Source organism: Coregonus clupeaformis, chromosome 18 (assembly GCF_020615455.1).
Source record: "Coregonus clupeaformis isolate EN_2021a chromosome 18, ASM2061545v1, whole genome shotgun sequence".
Taxonomy (NCBI): domain Eukaryota; kingdom Metazoa; phylum Chordata; class Actinopteri; order Salmoniformes; family Salmonidae; genus Coregonus; species Coregonus clupeaformis.
In genome coordinates, this window is record NC_059209.1 from 36,711,577 (window position 1) to 36,734,464 (window position 22,888).

A 22,888-nucleotide genomic window follows, 5' to 3' on the forward strand; every position below is an offset into this window, starting at 1 on the left:
TCAGCCCCAGTGAAAAAAAAATATCCATAAATCTTATGCAAGGCATCTAGCACATCCCAGGTAGTATATTGTTGAAATGAAAACAAAGATTCACTAGAAGTTGACGTGTTAACCAATAAAATTATGATTAAAAGCATCACTTATCCCATTCTTCTCAGTTCTGATGCCAGAGTAGCTCAATAATAAACAATAGCTCAGTGACAGAATGTCACTGTCACGGTATACTACGCCAGAACCCAGAAGCAGACCAGGACAAGGTACTTAGAGGAAAAGGTGAGTGTTTATTAATTGACTCCCGAGTGAGGCTGAATAATCCAGGGACAGAGCGGGTGGCGTGGATGGGTTGTTGAGGGTGCAGTGGTAGGTCCAGACATGGCTCGGCAGCCGCCGACCATCAGGCAGAGGTTGGGTGAAGGTTCCGGGTGAGAGACTGCAGACAGAACAAAACGGAGGTGAGTACACAGCAATTCAACAAGGTGCAAAACAACAAAAACTAACGCTAGAACTCAAGGCTGATACGCTGACAAACATACTGTTCATGGCTAACGATCCGGCAGGAACTGGATGTTTGGCCAGAGCCTAAGAAGGGTGATGATCAGGACCAGGTGTGCAGATTGCTGATGGGATGCAGGTGCGGAAAACAAGAGAGCTCCCCGGAGCGTTCCCGAACCCTCGGGAAACTGGAGATCACGAACAGGAAAAACTAGTCACCAGACAGGACCCGACTCAGACTGCCGGGATCGTTACAGTCACCTTCCCCTGGGAGAGATATGAGCAACACATATGTAATCATCTCCAGAGAAACAAGGTTTTGAGATATAACAGAGTAACACATATGTAATGGTACAGTGGCTTGCGAAAATATTCACCCCCCTAGGCATTTTTCCTATTTTGTTGCCTTACAACCTGGAATTAAAATTGATTTTTGGGGGATTTGTATCATTTGATTTACACAACATGCCTACCACTTTGAAGATGCAAAATATTTTGTATTGTGAAACAAACAAGAAATAAGACAAAAAACATAACCCCCCCAAAGTCAATACTTTGTAGAGCCACCTTTTGCAGCAATTACAGCTGCAAGTCTCTTGGGGTATGTCTCTATAAGCTTGGCACATCTAGCCACTGGGATTTCTGCCCATTCTTCAAGGCAAAACTGCTCCAGCTCCTTCAAGTTGGATGGGTTCCACTGGTGTACAGCAATCTTTAAGTCATACCACAGATTCTCAATTGGATTGAGGTCTGGGCTTTGACTAGGCCATTCCAAGACATTTAAATGTTTCCCCTTAAACCACTCGAGTGTTGCTTTAGCAGTATGCTTAGGATCATTGTCCTGCTGGAAGGTGAACCTCCGTCCCAGTCTCAAATCTCTGGAAGACTGAAACAGGTTTCCCTCAAGAATTTCCCTGTATTTAGCGCCATCCATCATTCCTTCAATTCTGACTTTCCCAGTCCCTGCCGATGAAAAACATCGGTGTTGGGTTTGCGCCAGACATAGCGTTTTCCTTGATGGCCAAAAAGCTCAATTTTAGTCTCATCTGACCAGAGTACCTTCTTCCATATGTTTGGGGAGTCTCCCACATGCCTTTTGGCGAACACCAAACGTGTTTGCTTATTTATTTCTTTAAGCAATGGCTTTTTTCTGGCCACTCTTCCGTAAAGCCCAGTTCTATGGACAGATACTCCAATCTCCGCTGTGGAGCTTTGCAGCTCCTTCAGGGTTATCTTTGGTCTCTTTGTTGCCTCTCTGATTAATGCCCTCCTTGCCTGGTTCTTTCAATTTTTTAATAATGGATTTAATGGTGCTCCGTGGGATGTTCAAAGTTTCAGGTATTTCTTTATAACCCAACCCTGATCTGTACTTCTCCACAACTTTGTCCCTGACCTGTTTGGAGAGCTCCTTGGTCTTCATGGTGCTGCTTGCTTGGTGGTGCCCCTTGCTTAGTGGTGTTGCAGACTCTGGGGCCTTTCAGAACAGGTGTATATATACCGAGATCATGTGACAGATCATGTGACACTTAGATTGCACACAGGTGGACTTTATTTACCTAATTATGTGACTTCTGAAGGTAATTGGTTGCACCAGATCTTATTTAGGGGCTTCATAGCAAAGGGGGTGAATACATATGCACGCACCACTTCTCCGTTATAAATTTTTTTACTTTTTTTCATTTCACTTCACCAATTTGGACTATTTTGTGTATGTCCATTACATGAAATCCAAATAAAAATCCATTTAAATTACAGGTTGTAATGGAACAAAATAGGAAAAATGCCAAGGGTGATGAATACTTTTGCAAGGCACTATTTCAAGAATAAAGTCCTTGTTACTAAAGCCAATTCATTCTAAAGTACAGTGCCTTGCAAAAGTATTTTAATAGTAGCGAGAAGAGAGAGACAGACAGAGTCAGACAGAGAGACAGAGAGAGAGAGAGAGAGAGAGACAGAGAGACAGAGAGACAGAGAGACAGAGAGAGAGAGAGAGAGAGAGAGAGAGGAATGTGAGTTACAGATTTGTAATTCTCATGGAAAGTAATACTAAGAAGCGATAGATATTTTCTATGTCCGCTATTTCTATGCTTCCCGTTCTTAAGTTTCGTTTTTGCGTCTTTTACTTTCAGTTTTGTACACCAGCTTCAAACAGCTGCAAATACAATATTTTTGGTTATGGAAAATATATTTCACAGCGGTTTAGATGATACAATGATTCTGCTTGTTTTGTCACATCAACTGAAAGTAGGTGAACTATTAGAATTTTTGCAACCAGGAAATGGCGGAGCGATTTCTGCATAATGCACCTTTAATCAGACTCCTCCTTTCACACCCTATCACCCTCCCTCAATTAAATTAAATTCAAAGGGCTTTATTGGCATGTGAAACATGTGTTTAAATTGCCAAAGCAAGTAAAGTAGATAATAAACTAAAGTGAAATAAACAATATAAAATTAACAGTAAACATTACACTCACAAAAGTTTCAAAGGAATAGAGACATTTCAAATGTCATATTATGGCTATATACAGTGTTGTAACGATGTGCAAATAGTTAAAGTACAAAAGGGAAAGTAAATAAACATAAATATGGGTTGTGTCAGTGGGTGCTGTAGGTGGGTGTGTTGCAGGAATCAGATGCAGGACGCAGAGAAATAAGTCCAATAGACTTTAGTAAAAAAAACACACTCAAACAACGAGTCAAGCGCCCGGAGGCGAGAACGTCCGCACACAGGCGAAAACCAAAGGCGCACAAAACAGTGCGTAAATAACCTCCTAACACAGAGGAGGAAAATAAGAAATGCACAAGGAAACAGTAGCGCACTAACATGACAGCGAAACAATCACACACAAAACACAGACACACACAACGAGAACTAAATAGAACACTAACGAGGACTAACTAGACACAGGTGTACAACATCAAGACCAAACCAAACGAACATGAAACATAGATCGGTGGCAGCTAGTACTCCGGAGACGACGACCGCTGAAGCCTGCCCGAACCAGGAGGAGGCGCAGTCTCGGCCGAAACCGTGACAGGTTGTATTTACAATGGTGTTTGTTCTTCACTGGTTAACCTTTTCTTGTGGCAACAGGTCACAAATATTGCTGCTGTGATGGCACACTGTGGTATTTCACCCAATCAAAATGTGATTTGTTTTCTAATTCTTTGTGGATCTGTGTAATCTGAGGGAAATATGTGTCTCTAATATTACATTTACATTTACATTTTAGTCATTTAGCAGACACTCTTATCCAGAGCGACTTACAGGAGCATTTAGGGTTAAGTGCCTTGCTCAAGGGCACATTAACGTCATTTAGCAGACGCTCTTAGCCAGAGCGACTCACAAATTGGTGCGTTCACCCCTATAGCCAGTGGGATAACCACTTTACAATTTGGGGTTAGAAGGAATACTTTATCCTATCCCAGGTATTCCTTAAAGAGGTGGGGTTTCAAATGTCTCCGGAAGGTGGTGAGTGACTCCGCTGTCCTGGCGTCGTGAGGGAGCTTGTTCCACCATTGGGGTGCCAGAGCAGCGAACAGTTTTGACTGGGCTGAGCGGGAGCTATGCTTCCGCAGAGGAAGGGGAGCCAGCAGGCCAGAGGTGGATGAACGCAATGCCCTCGTTTGGGTGTAGGGACTGATCAGAGCCTGAAGGTACAGAGGTGCCATTCCCCTCACTGCTCCATAGGCAAGCACCATGGTCTTGTAGCGGATGCGAGCTTCAACTGGAAGCCAGTGGAGTGTGCGGAGGAGGGGGGTGACGTGAGAGAACTTGGGAAGGTTGAACACCAGACGGGCTGCGGCATTCTGGATGAGTTGTAGGGGTTTAATGGCACAGGCAGGGAGGCCAGCCAACAGCGAGTTGCAGTAGTCCAGACGGGAGATGACAAGTGCCTGGACCAGGACCTGCGCCCGCTTCCTGTGTAAGGCAGGGTCGCACTCTCCGAATGTTGTAGAGCATGAACCTGCAGGAGCGGGTCACCGCCTTGATGTTGGCGGAGAACGACAGGGGTGTTGTCCAGGGTCACGCCTAGGCTCTTCGCACTCTGGGAGGAGGACACAGCGGAGTTGTCAACCGTGATGGCGAGATCATGGAACGGGCAGTCCTTCCCCGGGAGGAAGAGCAGCTCCGTCTTGCCAGGGTTCAGCTTGAGGTGGTGATCCGTCATCCATACTGATATGTCTGCCAGACATGCAGAGATGCGATTCGCCACCTGGTTATCAGAAGGGGGAAAGGAGAAGATTAGTTGTGTATCGTCAGCGTAGCAATGATAGGAAAGGCCATGTGAGGATATGACAGAGCCAAGTGACTTGGTGTATAGGGAGAAAAGGAGAGGGCCTAGAACCGAGCCCTGGGGGACACCAGTGGTGAGAGCACGTGGTGCGGAGACAGCTTCCCGCCACGCCACTTGGTAGGAGCGACCGGTCAGGTAGGACGCAATCCAGGAGTGAGCCGCGCCGGAGATGCCCAGCTCGGAGAGGGTGGAGAGGAGGATCTGATGGTTCACAGTATCAAAGGCAGCAGACAGGTCTAGAAGGACAAGAGCAGAGGAGAGAGAGTTAGCTTTAGCAGTGCGGAGAGTCTCCGTGACACAGAGAAGAGCAGTCTCAGTTGAATGACCAGTCCTGAAACCTGATTGGTTTGGATCAAGAAGGTCATTCTGAGAGAGATAGCAAGAGAGTTGGCTAAAGACGGCACGCTCAATAGTTTTGGAAAGAAAAGAAAGAAGGGATACTGGTCTGTAGTTGTTGACATCAGTGGGGTCGAGTGTTGGTTTTTTGAGAAGGGGAGCAACTCTCGCTCTCTTGAAGACGGAAGGGACATGGCCAGCGGTCAAGGATGAGTTGATCAGCGAGGTGAGGTAGGGGAGAAGGTCACCGGAGATGGTCTGGAGAAGGGAGGAGGGGATTGGGTCAAGCGGGCAGGTTGTTGGGCGGCCTGCAGTCACAAGTCGCAGGATTTTATCTGGAGAGAGAGGGGAGAAAGAAGTCAAAGCATAGGGTAGGGCAGTGTGAGCAGGACCAGCAGTGTCATTAGACTTAACAAACGAGGATCGGATGTCGTCAACCTTCTTTTCAAAGTGGTTGACGAAGTCATCCACAGAGAGAGAGGAGGGGGGGATTCAGGAGGGAGGAAAATGTGGCAAAGAGCTTCCTAGGGTTAGAGGCAGATGCTTGGAATTTAGAGTGGTAGAAGGTGGCCTTAGCAGCAGAAACAGATGAAGAAAATGTAGAGAGGAGGGAGTGAAAAGATGCCAGGTCGGCAGGGAGTTTAGTTTTCTTCCATTTCCGCTCCGCTGCCCGGAGCTCTGTTCTGTGAGCTCGCAATGAGTCATCAAGCCACGGAGCTGGAGGGGAGGACCGAGCCGGCCGGGAGGATAGGGGACACAGAGAGTCAAAGGATGCAGAAAGGGAGGAGAGGAGGGTTGAGGAGGCAGAATCAGGAGATTGGAGGGAGAAGGATTGAGCAGAGGGAAGAGATGATAGGATGGAAGAGAAGAGAGTAGTGGGAGAGAGAGAGCGAAGGTTGCGGCGGCGCATTACCATCTGTGTAGGGGCAGAGTGAGTAGTGTGGGAGGAGAGTGAGAGAGAAAAGGAAACAAAGTAGTGGTCGGAGACATGGAGGGGGAGTTGCAGTGAGATTAGTAGAGGAGCAGCATCTAGTGAAGATGAGGTCAAGCGTATTGCCTGCCTTGTGAGTAGGGGGGACGGTGAGAGGGTGAGGTCAAAAGAGGAGAGAAGTGGAAAGAAGGAGGCAGAGAGAAATGAGTCAAATGTGGACATAGGGAGGTTGAAATCCCCCAAAACTGTGAGGGGTGAGCCATCCTCAGGAAGGAACTTATCAAGGCGTCAAGCTCATTGATGAACTCTCCAAGGGAACCTGGAGGGCGATAGATGACAAGGATATTAAGCTTAAATGGGCTAGTGACTGTGACAGCATGGAATTCAAATGAGGAGATAGACAGATGGGTTAGGGGGAAAAATTGAGAATGTCCACTTGGGAGAGATGAGGATTCCTGTACCACCACCCCTCTGACCAGATGCTCTCGGGGTATGCGAGAACACATGGTCAGACGAGGAGAGAGCAGTAGGAGTAGCAGTGTTTTCAGTGGTGATCCATGTTTCCGTCAGCGCCAGGAAGTCGAGGGACTGGAGGTTGGCATAGGCTGGGATGAAGTCAGCTTTGTTGGCAGCAGAACGGCAGTTCCAGAGGCTGCCTGCGACCTGGAACTCCACGTGGGTGGTGCGTGCAGGGACCACCAGGTTAGAGAGGCAGCAGCCACGCGGTGTGGTGCGTTTGTGTAGCCTGTGCAGAGAGGAGAGAACAGGGATAGGCAGAGGCATAGTTGACAGGCTGTAGCAAATGGCTACAAAAATGCAGAGGAGATCGGAATGAAATGGGCTAAGCATCTGGGAGCGGAGAGAGCAGGGCCTGCCTCACCAAAAACTTCTACCTCAGAAACTAAAATTGTTTCACTGAACCACCCGAACAAAAACTCTCCCAACTTCCGCCTTTAGAAATCAGAATTGTTGTGAACCACAGCGGTTCAATGTTTAAGGAATAGACTCAACCCACTTTATTCAGCTAGCCAACTATGACACCATAGCCAACTAGCAAGCTAGCATCCAATAACAATAACACACCGTTTAGCACCAACACTTGGTCACAACAAACCACCAATAATGTGATAACACACTAAACAGATCATTCGTGTCTGTGTCAAGTTCCTTTCATGACGCAGCAATGATTAGACGTTGGCTAGCTAGGACAAGTATATTGTAGTTAGCTACTACAGTACAGCTAGCTGGTCGTGTTGGGGAGCTAGCAATGGCCACTGTGTTGACTTTGTTTGAAGAACGGCTAGCTAGCTAGCTTCGTGCTACAGCCGGCACGGCCGAGGACACTGCCAAGACACAGTAACTACCCACAACAACCCACGAAGCCTAGCTATGACGCCGTAGCTAACTTGCAAGCTAGCATCCATTAACACACAATTTAGCATCAATACTTGGTTACAACAAACTGCCAAGAGTGTGTTAGCACACTAAACAGATAATTCAAGTCCGTGTCTAGTTCCTTTCATAACGCATAACGCAGCAAAAAATTAAACGTTGGCTAGGACTACATTAACATTGGAAACAGCTCTCCAGCGTTGCTAATCGTTACCAGTAGCTACCCGCTAGCTAGCTAGCCTCGTGCTTCGATACTAACCTACAATTACCTACGGAAACCTACAATAACAACAATACTAACCTATAATAAATACAATACCTAACTACAGCTAACTACCTACCTACGATCTAATACATGGTTAAGCAAAAAATTAAACGTTGGCTAGGACTACATTAACATTGGAACCAGCTCTCCAGCGTTGCTAATCGTTACCAGTAGCTACCCGCTAGCTAGCTAGCCTCGTGCTTCGATACTAACCTACAATTACCTACGGAAACCTACAATAACAACAATACTAACCTATAATAAATACAATACCTAACTACAGCTAACTACCTACCTACGATCTAATACATGGTTAAGCAAAAAATTAAACGTTGGCTAGAACTACATTAACATTGGAAACAGCTCTCCAGCGTTGCTAATCGTTACCAGTAGCTACCCGCTAGCTAGCTAGCCTCGTGCTTCGATACTAACCTACAATTACCTACGGAAACCTACAATAACAACAATACTAACCTATAATAAATACAATACCTAACTACAGCTAACTACCTACCTACGATCTAATACATGGTTAAGCTTTACTCAACACCATATGAGAAGCTTACCTCCTGCTTACCTCCAGCTAGAGAAAAACACGACCTCTCCCGACACCAACCGGCAGCAACATTTGGCAGGAGGTAAGGAAGTGCAGCTCAGTTTCCACCTCATTTTGTGGGCAGTGTGCACATAGCCTGTCTTCTCTTGAGAGCCAGGTCTGCCTACGGTGGCCTTTCTCAATAGTAAGGCTATGCTCACTGAGTCTGTACATAGTCAAAGCTTTCCTTAATTTTGGGTCAGTCACAGTGGGAAGGTATTCTGCCACTGTGTACTCTCTGTTTAGGGCCAAATAGCATTCCAGTTAGCTCCGTTTTTTTGGTTAATTCTTTCCAATGTGCCAAGTAATCTTTTTGTTTTCACATGATTTGGTTGGGTCTAATTGTGTTGCTGTCCTGGGGCTCTGTGGGGTCTGTTTGTGTTTGTGAACAGAGCCCCAGGACCAGCTTACTTAGGGGACTCTTCTCCAAGTTCATCTCTCTGTAGGTGATGGCTTTGTTGTGGAAGGTTTGGGAATCGCTTCCTTTTAAGTGGTTGTAGAATTTAACAGCTCTTTTCTGGATTTTGATAATTAGTGAGTATCGGCCTAATTCTGCTCTGCATGCATTATTTGGCGTTTAATGTTGTACACAGAGGATATTTTTGCAGAATTCTGCATGTCTCAATTTGGTGTTTGTCCCATTTTGTGAATTCTTGCTTGAAAAGCGGACCCCAGACCTCAACACCAAAAAGGGCAATAGGTTCTATAACTGATTCAAGTATTTTTCCTTTTGATGGCGTAGAAGGCCCTTCTTGCCTTGTTTCTCAGATCGTTCACAGCTTTGTGGAAGTAACCTGTGGTGCTGATGTTTAGGCTGAGGTATGTATAGTTTTTTGTGTGCTCTAGGGCAACGGTGTGTAGATGGAATTTGTATTTGTGGTCCTGGCAACTGGACCTTTTTTGGAACACAGTTATTTTTGTCTTACTGAGATTTATTGCCAGGGCCCAGGTCTGACAGAATCTGTGCAGAATATCTAGGTACTGCTGTAGGCCCTCCTTGGTTGGGGACAGAAGCACCAGATGATCTCTCTCTCTCTATCTCTCTCTCTCTCTCTCTCTCTCTCTCTCTCTCTCTCTCTCTCTCTCTTCCTCTCTCTCAATTCAATTCAATTCAATTCAATTCAATTCAATAGACTTTATTGACATGGCAAGTTAAATTACTTACATTGTCAAATTTTACATATAACCAAAATGGTGGGACCAACAGCAATAATAATCTCTCTCTCTTTCTCTCTGCCTCTCTTTTTCTCTCTGCCTCGCTCTCTATCACCCTCTCTCTCTGTCTCTCTCTCTCCGTCTGTCTTGCTCTCTGCCTCTCTCTTTTCTCTCAGTCTGTCTCTCTCTCTCTCTCTCTCTCTCTCTCTCTCTCTCTCTCTCTCTCTCTCTCTCTCTCTCTCTCTCTGTCTGTCTTGCTCTCTGCCTCTCTCTTTTCTCTCAGTCTCTCTCTCTCTCTCTCTCTCTCTGCCGCTCTCTTTTCTCTCTGCCTCTCTCTCTCTCTCTTTTTGTCTCTTTCAGAAAAAGCTTTTCTCCTGTTCTCACTGTCTATTAAATAATGATTATATAAATTACTCTATTTATATATTACACACACACACACACACACACACACACACTATATTAGCGGTGTTACAGGGAGGAAAATATGTGATACATTTTTCATCAGCTTCCATTGTTTCCTTTGTGAGTAAAGTTTTCTCTGCAGGCTGGCTGGATGGAACAAGGCTCAGTGGAGGCCAGGGCCCGTATTCACAGAGCGTCTCAGAGTAGAACATTGGTTGCATTTTATTATTATTATTATTTTAAGATACATTTTACTCTTAGTCTTAAGCTATGCATGATGCCTCTTTAGTCAGAAGAGTCCACTACAGTCTACAGATATTTAAGAGACCTCATGAGCTGTCGTAACCAGTTAAGAGTTACTAGCAGGTGTCTTGATAATAGAACAATGCAGTCAGTGGTTTTCTGCTCCACATGCAATTGCTTTGGAGTTGTAAAAATAATGTTTTGATATTTCTGTTTTGAAATGATCAATTCCATAAATAATCTAGACCTACATAGAACAGTAGGCCTGTTCTCTAGCACTTTTGAAAATTATTTCACAAAAGCCTATTTATAATAATATAATATGCCATTTAGCAGACGCTTTTATCCAAAGCGACTTACAGTCATGCGTGCATACATTTTTTGTGTATGGGTGGTCCCGGGGATCGAACCCACTACCTTGGCGTTACAAGCGCCGTGCTCTACCAGCTGAGCTACAGAGCCACATGCCAGCTACATGCCATTTCACATGGCATGCCTAAATACATATAAGCACCAGGCTAATAAATAAACACATTTTTCTTTAGATTATGTAATTACCTGCACCATGTTATTTCAATGTATCCCTTTGGAGCACAACATCACATTTGCAACTCCAATAGAGACACAGGAGAGGCGAAGGTCGAGAGTCATGCGTCCTCTGAAACACAACCGAGCCACACTTTTTGACACCGGTGCCCGCTTAACCCGGAAGCCAGCCGCACGAATGTGCTGGAGGAAACACCGTACACCCGAGTCAGCGTGCACTGCACCCAGCCCACCACAGGAGTCACTAGTGCACGATTGGACAATAACATCCCTGCCGGCCAAATCCTCCCCTACCCTGGACGGCGCTGGGCCAATTATGCACCGCCCCATTGGTCTCCCGGTCGCGGCCGGCTGCGACAGAGCCCGGACTCTAGTGGCACAGCTAGCACTGCGATGCAGTGCCTTAGACCACTGCGCCACTCGGGAGGCCCTTGGTTAAGATGTTTTACCATTGCAACATTACATGTACAGTCACATTCACCGTGGTTGTCTGAAGCCTGCTGTAGAGTTCACAGCTGGAGATGCCTCATTGTGATTCCACATACTTGCAACAATGTCAATGAGCGTCATCAATATATTTCCTTTACGGTACCTCAAACTGTCATGATTACCAGCTGAGATAAACTTTTATGAGTGGATTTTACTCCTGGCTCAGAGTTTGTCTGGGCAGTGTCTTAACATATCTGAGCTGGGAGTTATTTATTCTTAAAAAAAAGGTTTTAACAGGATTCCTAGGACCTAGTCTGAGATGCTTTGTGGATACGGGCCCTGGACTCCCCAGCCACATCACATCTGATGACTGTGTGTGTGTGTGTGTGTGTGTGTGTGTGTGTGTGTGTCTGTGTGTGTGTGTGCGTGTCTGTGCCCCTTGCTGTGCCAATCAGTTAGGAGTGTGTGTGTGTATGGAATATTGGGAGGGACAATGCAAATAGTCCTGGTAGCCATGATTAGCTGTTCAGGAGTCTTATGGCTTGGGGGTAGAAGCTGTTAAGAAGCCTTTTGGGACCTAGACTTGGCGCTCCGGTACCGCTTGCTGTGCGGTAGCAGAGAGAACAGTCTATGACTAGGGTGGCTGGAGTCTTTGACCATTTTTAGGGCCTTCCTCTTGGTGTAGAGGTCCTGGATGGCAGGAAGCTTGGCCCCAGTGATGTACTGGGCCGAACGCACTACCCTCTGTAGAGCCTTGCGGTCGGAGGCCGAGCAGTTGCCATACCAGGCGGTGATGCAACCAGTCAGGATGCTCTCGATGGTGCAGCTGTAGAACTTTTTGAGGATCTGAGGACCCATGCCAAATCTTTTCAGTCTCCTGAAGGGGAATAGGCTTTGTTGTGCCCTCTTCATGACTGTCTTGGTGTGTTTGGACCATGATAGTTCGTTGGTGATGTGGACACCAAGGAATTTGAAGCTCTCAATCTGTTCCACTACTGCCCCGTCGTTGAGAATGGGGGCGTGCTCAGTCCTCTTTTGTTCCTGTAGTCCACAATCTCCATTGTCTTGATCAATTTGAGGGAGAGGTTGTTATCCTGGCACCACACAGCCAGGTCTCTGACCTCCTCCCTATAGGCTGTCTCATCGTTGTCGGTGATCAGGCCTCCCACTGTTGTGTCGTCTGCAAACTTAATGATGGTGTTGGAGTCGTGCCTGGCCATGCAGTCATGGGTGAACATGAGTACAGGAGGGGACAGAGCACGCACCCTTGAGGGGCCCCCGTGTTGAGGATCAGTGTGGCAGATGTGTTGTTACCTACCCTTACCACCTGGGGGCGGCCCGTCAGGAAGTCCAGGATCCAGTTGCAGAGGAAGGTTTTTAGTCCCAGGGTCCTTAGCTTAGTGATGAGCTTTGAGGGCATTATGGTGTTGAACGCTGAGCTGTAGTCAATGAATAGCATTCTCACGTAGGTGTTCCTCTTGTCCAGGTGGGAAAGGGCAGTGTGGTGGGCTTGTGTCACTAGGCAGCTCGCAGCTGTGCTTCCCTTTGTAGTCTGTAATAGTTTGCAAGCCCTGCCACATCTGACGAGTGTCGGAGCCCGTGTAGTACGATTCAATCTTAGTCCTGTATTGACTCTTTGTCTGTTTGATGGTTCGTCGGAGGGCATAGCGGGATTTCTTATAAGCGTCCGGAGTGCAATAGAGATTGCATCATCTGTGGATATGTTGGGGCGATATGCAAATTGGAGTGGGTCTAGGGTTTCTGGGATAATGGTGTTGATGTGAGCCATGACCAGCCTTTCAAAGCACTTTATGGCTACAGACGTGAGTGCTACGGGTTGGTAGTCATTTAGGCAGGTTATCTTAGTGTTCTTGGGCACAGGGACTATGGTGGTCTGCTTGAAACATGTTGGTCTTACAGACTCAGTCAGGGACATGTTGAAAATGTCAGTGAAGACACTTGCCAGTTGGTCAGCGCGTGCTCAGAGTACACGTCCTGGTAATCCGTCTGGCCCTGTGGCCTTGTGAATGTTGACCTGCTTAAAAGTCTTACACATAGTCATCCGGAACAGCTGATGCTCTCATGCATGCTTCAGTGTTGCTTGCCTCGAAGCGAGCATAGAAGTGAGTTAGCTTGTCTGGTGGGCTTGTGTCACTAGACAGCTCGCAGCTGTGCTTCCCTTTGTAGTCTGTAATAGTTTTCAAGCCCTGCCACATCTGACGAGTGTCGGAGCCCGTGTAGTACGATTCAATCTTAGTCCTGTATTGACTCTTTGCCTGTTTGATGGTTCGTTGGAGGGCATAGCAGGATTTCTTATAAGCGTCCGGGTTAGAGTCCTGCTCCTTGAAGGCGGCAGCTCTACCCTTTAGCTCAGTGCAGATGTTGCCTGTAATCCATGGCTTCTGGTTGGGGTATGTACGTACGGTCACTGTAGGGATGATGTCATCGATGTACTTATTGATGAAGCCAGTGACTGGTGTGGTGTACTTCTCAATGCCATCGGAAGAATCCCGGAACATATTCCAGTCTGTGCTAGCAAAACAGTCCTGTAGCTTAGCATCTCCATCATCTGACCAATTCCTTATTGACCGAGTCACTGGTGCTTCCTGCTTTAGTTTTTGCTTATAAGCAGGAATCAGGAGGATATAATTTTGGTCAGATTTGCCAAATGGAGTGTGAGGGAGAGCTTTGAACGTGTCTCTGTGTGTGGAGTAAAGGTGGTCTAGAGTTTTTTCTTCTTCCTGTGGTTGCACATTTAACATGCTGGTAGAAATTAGTTAGAACAGATTTAAGTTTCCCTGCATTGACGTGACTTTGAATACAACAATTCATAGTCACTCATACACTACCGGTCAAAAGTTTTAGAACACCTACTCATTCAAGGGTTTTTCTTTATTTTTACTATTTTCTACATTGTAGAATAATAGTGAAGACATCAAAACTATGAAATAACACATATGAAATCATGTAGTAACCAAAAAGTGTTAAACAAATCAAAATATATTTTATATTTGATTCTTCAAATAGCCACCCTTTGCCTTGATGACAGCTTTGCACACTCTTGGCATTCTCTCAACCAGTTTCACCTGGAATGCTTTTCCAATAGTCTTGAAGGAGTACCCACATATGCTGAGCACTTGTTGGCTGCTTTTCATTCACTCTGCGGTCCGACTCATCTCAATTGGGTTGAGGTTGGGTGATTGTGGAGGCCAGGTCATCTGATGCAGCACTCCATCACTCTCCTTCTTGGTAAAATAGCCCTTATGCACATAGTTTTATAACACACACGCACGCACACACACACACACACACACACACACACACACACACACACACACACACACACACACACACACTCCTTCATCAGTATGACAGCCAGTAAGTGACCTCTGCTTCTGTTTCTCCTCCTGATCTGGTTCACTATCCAGACAGAGGTTGTGTTTCTCCTCCTGATCTGGTTCACTATCCAGACAGAGGTTGTGTTTCTCCTCCTGATCTGGTTCACCATCCAGACAGAGATTGTGTTTCTCCTCCTGATCTGGTTCACTATCCAGACAGAGGTTGTGTTTCTCCTCCTGATCTGGTTCACCATCCAGACAGAGATTGTGTTTCTCCTCCTGATCTGGTTCACTATCCAGACAGAGGTTGTGTTTCTGCTCCTGATCTGGTTCACTATCCAGACAGAGGTTTTGCCTACAGATGTAGGATCTTACTTTGAGCCAGTTTGCTACAGCAGAACAATAATCCTGCAGCAACAGAAAATGTGAATTATTATGTGGATTATAATTAATTAACCCTTTAGATCAGGGGTGTCAACCTCATTCCACAGAGGGCCGAGTGTCTGCGGGTTTTTGACCTAGACAACCAGCTGGGGGGGGATTTCCTTACTAATTAGTGACTTGAATTCATCAATCAAGTCCAAGGGAGGAGCGAAACCCAGCAGACAGTCGGCCCTCCGGGGAATGGGTTGGACACATGATCTAGATGCTGAATGTGCAGTATTTACTACAGTATATCCACTGAGCTAGGGGCAGGTGTGGAATAACCCTTTAGATGCTGAATGTGCAGTTTATCCTGCAGTATATCCACGTGTGGATTTGGAATTTGACATCAGGGTATCATCTCTTCCATATTGATATGTTTCTTCTCTCTCTCTCTCTCTCTCTCTCTCTCTCTCTCTCTCTCTCTCTCTCTCTCTCTCTCTCTCTCTCTCTCTCTCTCTCTCTCTCTCTCTCTCTCTCTCTCTCTCTCTCTCTCTCTCTCTCTCTCTCCCCCTCCCCCTCTCTCTCTCTCTCCCCCTCCCCCTCTCTCTCTTTCTCCCCCCTCTCTCTTTCTCTACCCCCCTCTCTCTTTCTCCCCCCCTCTCTCTCTCTCTCTTTAATGTATCTCTCTATCTCTCCCTCAGGTTGCCATGCATCCTGTTCAGTGTGCTCAGGGCCGAGCCAGCAGGAGTGTGTGTCGTGTTCTGACCCGTCTCACCTCCCCAGAGATGGACTCTGTGTCCCGGACTGTGGACCAGGCTACTACACACAGCTAGGAACCTGTTATGGTGAGCATCGAACCCATTGGGACTGTTTCCCCAGACACAGATTAAGCCTCGTCTTGAACAAAAAAGCATGGTCAATTGAGAATCTCCATCGAAATAACTTTTTACACCATTACTAGGCTTAATGTGTGTCAGGAAACCTGCCCATCAAATTAGAATGACTGGAACCTGTTATGGTGAGCATTAGACCATAGAGTTATAATACCTACATTCCCATTGGTTTAGGTCAACGTTCCGTGGTGAGTTGAACGGCGGCCATATTGAGTTATTTGAATTCTGTAGTTACTGTTTCTTAAAAACCGCTCTTAAAGCCATCTTCCTCATCTTTGTTTTTGGTAGAGGTTACACACAATTATATAATATCTCACTGGAAGTTATTTGTCAAAGACTTGTTAACCAACAAATGTAGGTGCAGCTGTGTGTGACTGCAAGGAAAATGACTATTACAGATTGTGTTTCGTAAGGTTTAGGGCAGAGATGGGCAACTGCCGGCCATGCGGCCCTCCTTTTTGTAGGCGCGCGGACCGATAAAAAAACGTACTGTTGAGAGTTAGAATAATAGAATACACAAGGTGCCATTTAGAAATGTTGTGCATCAGCAGTCACTCAATTAGTCCATGTCAGCTAAAATGTTTCAGATTGGTAAATTAGTCTAGCGGCCAGCTATCTAAACTTGTAGTAAGCATGGTTGAATTTCCAACCAGGGTGGAGCCCATTGATCATCAGTTGTCATATTAAAAACTGCAAACATTTGCCTCCACCCTATGGCAAAATGTGTAGAATTGCAGGAAATTCACTTTAAAACATACTTTTTTTTCTCCTCCTCGCTATGATGAGGGGAGTTGCTAAAATGCTCACGAGGTGGGGGGTGGGGGTGTGGATGTGGGTATGCAGACCCACGAGCCACTGCGGACCCTCATGATGAGTTTCGTTTTTTTGTGGCCCTCACCCCCATCAAAGTTGCCCTTCCCTGGCTTAGGGCCCAGTGTGTACCACATATAGTTTTTATATGAAGTGATCTAGAGGTGAAGGTTTTGTTCATTTCTCTTTTATTTTCTGTAACCCACCAGAGTTTAGTCAGCCTCCCCCACGTCGCGACTAAAGTGGCTAGTCAGCACTCCGCACACTGTTCATTACAACCAAAACAAAACAAACTGTTTTTAATTACACTTTATCGTTATCTTAACGAGGATCCACATCTCCTAAAATAAACCACATGAATATCAATTGTTTCTCATTTTGAAAGAAAAACATAGAAAAGAGTGGTAGAAAACAGCAGAAATAAATCCCTTCTGGGCCTTGAGCTGAGTGAGGGGCTAGCCCCACATGGCACCCTATGCCATATTTAGTGCACTACTTTTAACCAGGGCACATGGGGGAAGAGGGAATGTAGAAAATAGGGTGCCATTTGGGACGCAGGGAGGGAGTTATCCTCCGGTTGAGATGGGCCATTCTCTTCAAAGTTCTGAAGGATCTATAGGAACATGGAGATATAACCTAACTAATACTATTATAGTAGCTATAGGAACATGGAGATATAACCTAACCTTTCCTGGTTAGTGTTTCCCTTTCCTGGTTAGTGTTTCCCTTTCCTGGTTAGTGTTTCCCTTTCCTGGTTAGTGTTTCCCTTTCCTGGTTAGTGTTTCCCTGCCTTTCCTGGTTAGTGTTTCCCTTTCCTGGTTAGTGTTTCCCTTTCCTGGTTAGTGTTTCCCTTTCCTGGTTAGTGTTTCCCTTTCCTGGTTAGTGTTTCCCTGCCTTTCCTGGTTAGTGTTTCCCTTTCCTGGTTAGTGTTTCCCTTTCCTGGTTAGTGTTTCCCTTTCCTGGTTAGTGTTTCCCTGCCTTTCCTGGTTAGTGTTTCCCTTTCCTGGTTAGTGTTTCCCTTTCCTGGTTAGTGTTTCCCTTTCCTGGTTAGTGTTTCCCTTTCCTGGTTAGTGTTTCCCTTTCCTGGTTAGTGTTTCCCTTTCCTGGTTAGTGTTTCCCTTTCCTGGTTAGTGTTTCCCTTTCCTGGTTGTGTTGATGGGGGCTAAGCAAACTGCAGGGAAGGTTTGGGTTGAATCAACATCTTTGTGGTAGACAGGAGTTAAGGAGCTTGTTTGAACATGTTGGTATTTTGAATAAATGCCTTGTAGCTAGGGTATACTGTATATAGGCTTACAAGTTGATTATTTGGCATGGGCTTATTAACATACATGTGTACCAGTCTTTTGTTGGGGTAGTTAAATACTAAAGGTACGTTTGACTTAGGGTGTTTTCACACATAGTTTTGAGCTAATCAGAGTTGTATTATTTGTTACATAGATTTTTTTTCATTTGGTCCGCTTGGTTTCACATTTGTATTTGTATTTATTATGGATCCCCATTAGTTCCTGCCAAGGCAGCAGCTACTCTTCCTGGGCTTTATTATGGATCCCCATTAGTTCCTGCCAAGGCAGCAGCTACTCTTCCTAGTGTTTAATAAGGATCCCCATTAGTTTCTGTCAAGGCAGAAGCTACTCTTCCTGGGGTTTATTATGGATCCCCATTAGTTCCTGCCAAGGCAGCAGCTACTCTTCCTGGGGTTTAATAAGGATCCCCATTAGTTCCTGCCAAGGCAGCAGCTACTCTTCCTGGGGTTTATTATGGATCCCCATTAGTTCCTGCCAAGGCAGCAGCTACTCTTCCTGGGGTTTATTATGGATCCCCATTAGTTCCTGCCAAGGCAGCAGCTACTCTTCCTGGGGTTCAGCAAAATTAAGGCAGTTCTACAATTTTAATAACATTACAATACATTCACAACAGATTTCACAACACATTAAGACTACTATCACATATCTTCAATACAAAATCCATGTGTACCACAGGAGGCTGCTGAGGGGAGGACGGCTCATAATAATGGCTGGAACGATGCAAATGGAAGGGCGGAGGTGTGTGTTTCATGATTAACGACTCATGGTGTAATTGTAGTAACATACAGAAACTCAAGTCCTTTCGTTCACCCGACCTAGAATACCTCACAATCAAATGCCGGCCGTATTATCTCCCAAGATAATTTTCTTTGGTTATTATCACGGCCGGGTATATCCCCCCTCAAGCCGATACCACGACGGCCCTCAAAGAACTTCACTGGACTTTATGCAAACTGGAAGCCACATATCCTGAGGCTGCATTTATTGTACCCGGGGATTTTAACAAAGCAAATTTGAGGACCAGGCTGACGAAATTCTATCAACATATCGACTGTTGTACACGGGCTGCTAAAATTCTCTACCATTGCTATTCCGGGATGGTTATAAAGCCCTCCCCCACCCTCCTTTCGGCAAATCTGACCACGACTCCATTTTGCTCCTCCCTTCCTATAGGCAAAAACTCAAACAGGAAGTTCCCATGCTAAGGACTATTCAATGCAGATCTGACCAATCGGAATCCACGCATCAAGATTGTTTTGATCACGCGGACTGGGATGTGTTCCATGTAGCTTGCAAAACTAATTTAGACGAATACACTGAAACCGTGACTGAGTTTATCAGAAAGTGTATAGAAGATGTTGTGCTCACTGTGACTATTAAAACCTACCCTAACCAGAAACCGTGGACAGATGGCAGCATTCGCACAAAACTGAAAGCGCCAACCACCGCATTTAACCATGGCAAGGTGACTGGGAATATGGCAGAATACAAACAGTGTAGCTACTCACTCCACAAGGCAATTGAACAGGCAAAACATCAGTATAGAGACAAAGTGGAGTCGCAATTCAACGGCTCAGACACGAGACGTATGTGGCAGGGTCTACAGACAATCACGGACTACAAAAGGAAAACCAGCCACGTCGCCGACACCGACGTCTTGCTTCCGGACAAGCTAAACACCTTCTTCGCCCACTTTGAGGACAACACAGTGCCACCGACGCGGCCCATATAGAACTGCACCGGAGAAGATGGCTGCCGTTTTACAGCCCTCTAACCATTTGTACTATTTTGTGTGTTTTTCCGCGTTATTTGTAATTTATTTTGTACATAATGTTTCTGCCATCGTCTCTTATAACCAAAAAGAGCTTCTGGATATCAGGACAGAGATTACTCACCTCGTATTGGACAAATATTTTTTCTTCAACGAGGCGGCCGCGAAGGATATCATACAGACACCCGACAAGGCCCAAATCCCCGTCATTCGCGTGAGGAAGAGACAGAGATATCGTGGACGTAGATCGGGGTGCCTTGTAAGGATCCGACGGCGAGCGAGTAAACTGCCTCTTCCATCAATCCTATTAGCCAATCTTCAATCATTGGATAACAAATTGGATGACCTAAGATTACGGTTATCCAACCAACGGGACATTAAAAACTGTAATATCCTATGTTTCACTGAGTCGTGGCTGAACGACGACATGGATAACATACAGCTAGCGGGCTATACGCTACATCGGCAGGATAGAACGGCTGACTCCGGTAAGACAAGGGGTGGCGGTCTGTGTATATTTGTAAACAACTGCTGGTGCACAAAATCAAATACTAAGGAAGTCTCGAGGTTTTGCTCGCCTGAGGTAGAGTATCTTATGATAAGCTGTAGACCACACTATTTACCAAGAGAGTTTTCATCTATATTTTTCATAGGTGTCTATTTACCACCACAAACCAATGCTGGCATTAAGATTGCACTGAATGAGTTGTACAAGGCCATAAATCAACAGGAAAGCGCTCATCCAGATGCAGCGCTCCTAGTGGCCGGGGACTTTAATGCAGGGAAACTTAAATCCGTTCTACCTAATTTCTACCAGCATGTTAAATGTGCAACCAGAGGAAAAAAAACTCTAGACCACCTTTACTCCACACAGAGAGACGCATACAAAGCTCTCCCTCGCCCTCCATTTGGCAAATCTGACCATAACTCTATCCTCCTGATTCCTGCTTATAAGCAAAAACTAAAGCAGGAAGCACCAGCGACTCGGTTAATAAAAAAGTGGTCAGATGACGCAGATGCTAAGCTACAGGACTGTTTTGCTAGCACAGACTGGAACATGTTCCGGGATTCTTCAGACAGCATTGAGGAGTACACCACATCAGTCACTGGCTTCATCAATAAGTGCATCGATGATGTCGTCCCCACAGTGACCGTACGTACATACCCCAACCAGAAGCCATGGATTACAGGAAACATCCGCACTAAGCTAAAGGGTAGAGCTGCCGCTTTCAAGGAACGGGACTCTAACCCGGACGCTTATAAGAAATCCCGCTATGCCCTCCGACGAACCATCAAACAGGCAAAGAGTCAATACAGGACTAAGATTTAATCGTACTACACTGGCTCTGACACTCGTCGGATGTGGCAGGGCTTGAAAACTATTACAGACTACAAAGGGAAGCACAGCCGCGAGCTGCCCAGTGACACAAGCCTACCAGACGAGCTAAACCACTTCTATGCTCGCTCGAGGCAAGCAACACTGAAGCATGCATGAGAGCACCAGCTGTTCCGGGATGACTATGTGATCACGCTCTCCGTAGCCGATGTGAGTAAGACTTTTAAGCAGGTCAACATTCACAAGGCCGCAGGGCCAGACGGATTACCAGGACGTGTACTCCGAGCATGTGCTGACCAACTGGCAAGTGTCTTCACTGACATTTTCAACATGTCCCTGACTGAGTCTGTAATACCAACATGTTTCAAGCAGACCACCATAGTCCCCGTGCCCAAGGACTCTAAGATAACCTGCCTAAATGACTACCGACCCGTAGCACTGACGTCTGTAGCCATGAAGTGCTTTGAAAGGCTGATCGTGGCTCACATCAACAGCATTATCCCAGAAATCCTAGACCCACTCCAATTTGCATACCGCCCCAACAGATCCACAGATGATGCAATCTCTATTGCACTCCACACTGCCCTTTCCCACCGGGACAAGAGGAACACCTACGTGAGAATGCTATTCATTGACTCCAGCTCAGCATTCAACACCATAGTGCCCTCTAAGCTCATCACTAAGCTAAGGATCCTGGGACTAAACACCTCCCTCTGCAACTGGATCCTGGACTTCCTGACGGGCCGCCCCCAGGTGGTAAGGGTAGGTAACAACACATCTGCCACACTGATCCTCAACATGGGGGCCCCTCAGGGGGTGCGTGCTCAGTCCCCCTCCTGTACTCTCTGTTCACCCATGACTGCATGGCCAGGCACGACTCCAACACCATCATTAAGTTTGCCGACGACACAACAGTGGTAGGCCTGATCACCGACAACGATGAGACAGCCTATAGGGAGGAGGTCAGAGACCTGGCCGTGTGGTGCCAGGACAACAACCTCTCCCTCAACGTGACCAAGACAAAGGAGATGATTGTGGACTACAGGAAAAAAAAGAGGACTGAGCACGCCCCCATTCTCATCGACGGGGCTGTAGTGGAACAGGTTGAGAGCTTCAAGTTCCTTGGTGTCCACATCACCAACGAACTATCATGGTCCAAACACACCAAGACAGTCGTGAAGAGGGCACGACAAAGCCTATTCCCCTCAGGAGACTGAAAAGATTTGGCATGGGTCCTCAGATCCTCAAAAAAATTCTACAGCTGCACCATCGAGAGCATCCTGACTGGTTGCATCACCGCCTGGTATGGCAACTGCTTGGCCTCCGACCGCAAGGCACTACAGAGGGTAGTGCGTACGGCCCAGTACGTCACTGGGGCCAAGCTTCCTGCCATCCAGGACCTCTATACCAGGCGGTATCAGAGGAAGGCCCTCAAAATTGTCAAAGACTCCAGCCACCCTAGTCATAGACTGTTCTCTCTGCTACCGCACGGCAAGCGGTACCGGAGTGTCAAGTCTAGGTCCAAAAGACTTCTCAACAGCTTCTACCCCCAAGCCATAAGACTCCTGAACAGCTAATCATGGCTACCCGGACTATTTGCACTGCCCCCCACCCCATCCTTTTACGCTGCTGCTACTCTGTTAATTATTTATGCATAGTCACTTTAACTCTACCCACATGTACATATTACTTCAACTATCTCAACTAGCCGGTGCCCCCGCACATTGACTCTGCACCGGTACCCCCCTGTATATATAGCCTCCCTACTGTTATTTTATTTTACTTCTGCTCTTTTTTTCTCAACACTTTTTTTTTTTTTTTTTTTTTGTTAAAAATAAATGCACTGTTGGTTAAGGGCTGTAAGTAAGCATTTCACTGTAATGTCTGCACCTTTTGTATTCGGCGCATGTGACCAATACAATTTGATTTGATTTGATTTGATTTGAGGACTGTGGGCTCTCCTCCGTGGCCGACGTGAGTA

General features: G+C 46.1%; 1 protein-coding gene across 1 annotated transcript in view; it reads left to right on the forward strand.

The window, feature by feature from the left end:
• Window positions 1-22,888, forward strand: part of fras1 (Fraser extracellular matrix complex subunit 1) — a 339,766-nt gene that overhangs the window by 137,330 nt on the left and 179,548 nt on the right. The window contains exon 14 of the mRNA XM_045226860.1: window positions 15,495-15,638. Within this exon, the coding sequence (XP_045082795.1) occupies window positions 15,495-15,638 (144 nt within the window). The remainder of the gene's footprint in view (window positions 1-15,494; window positions 15,639-22,888) is intronic.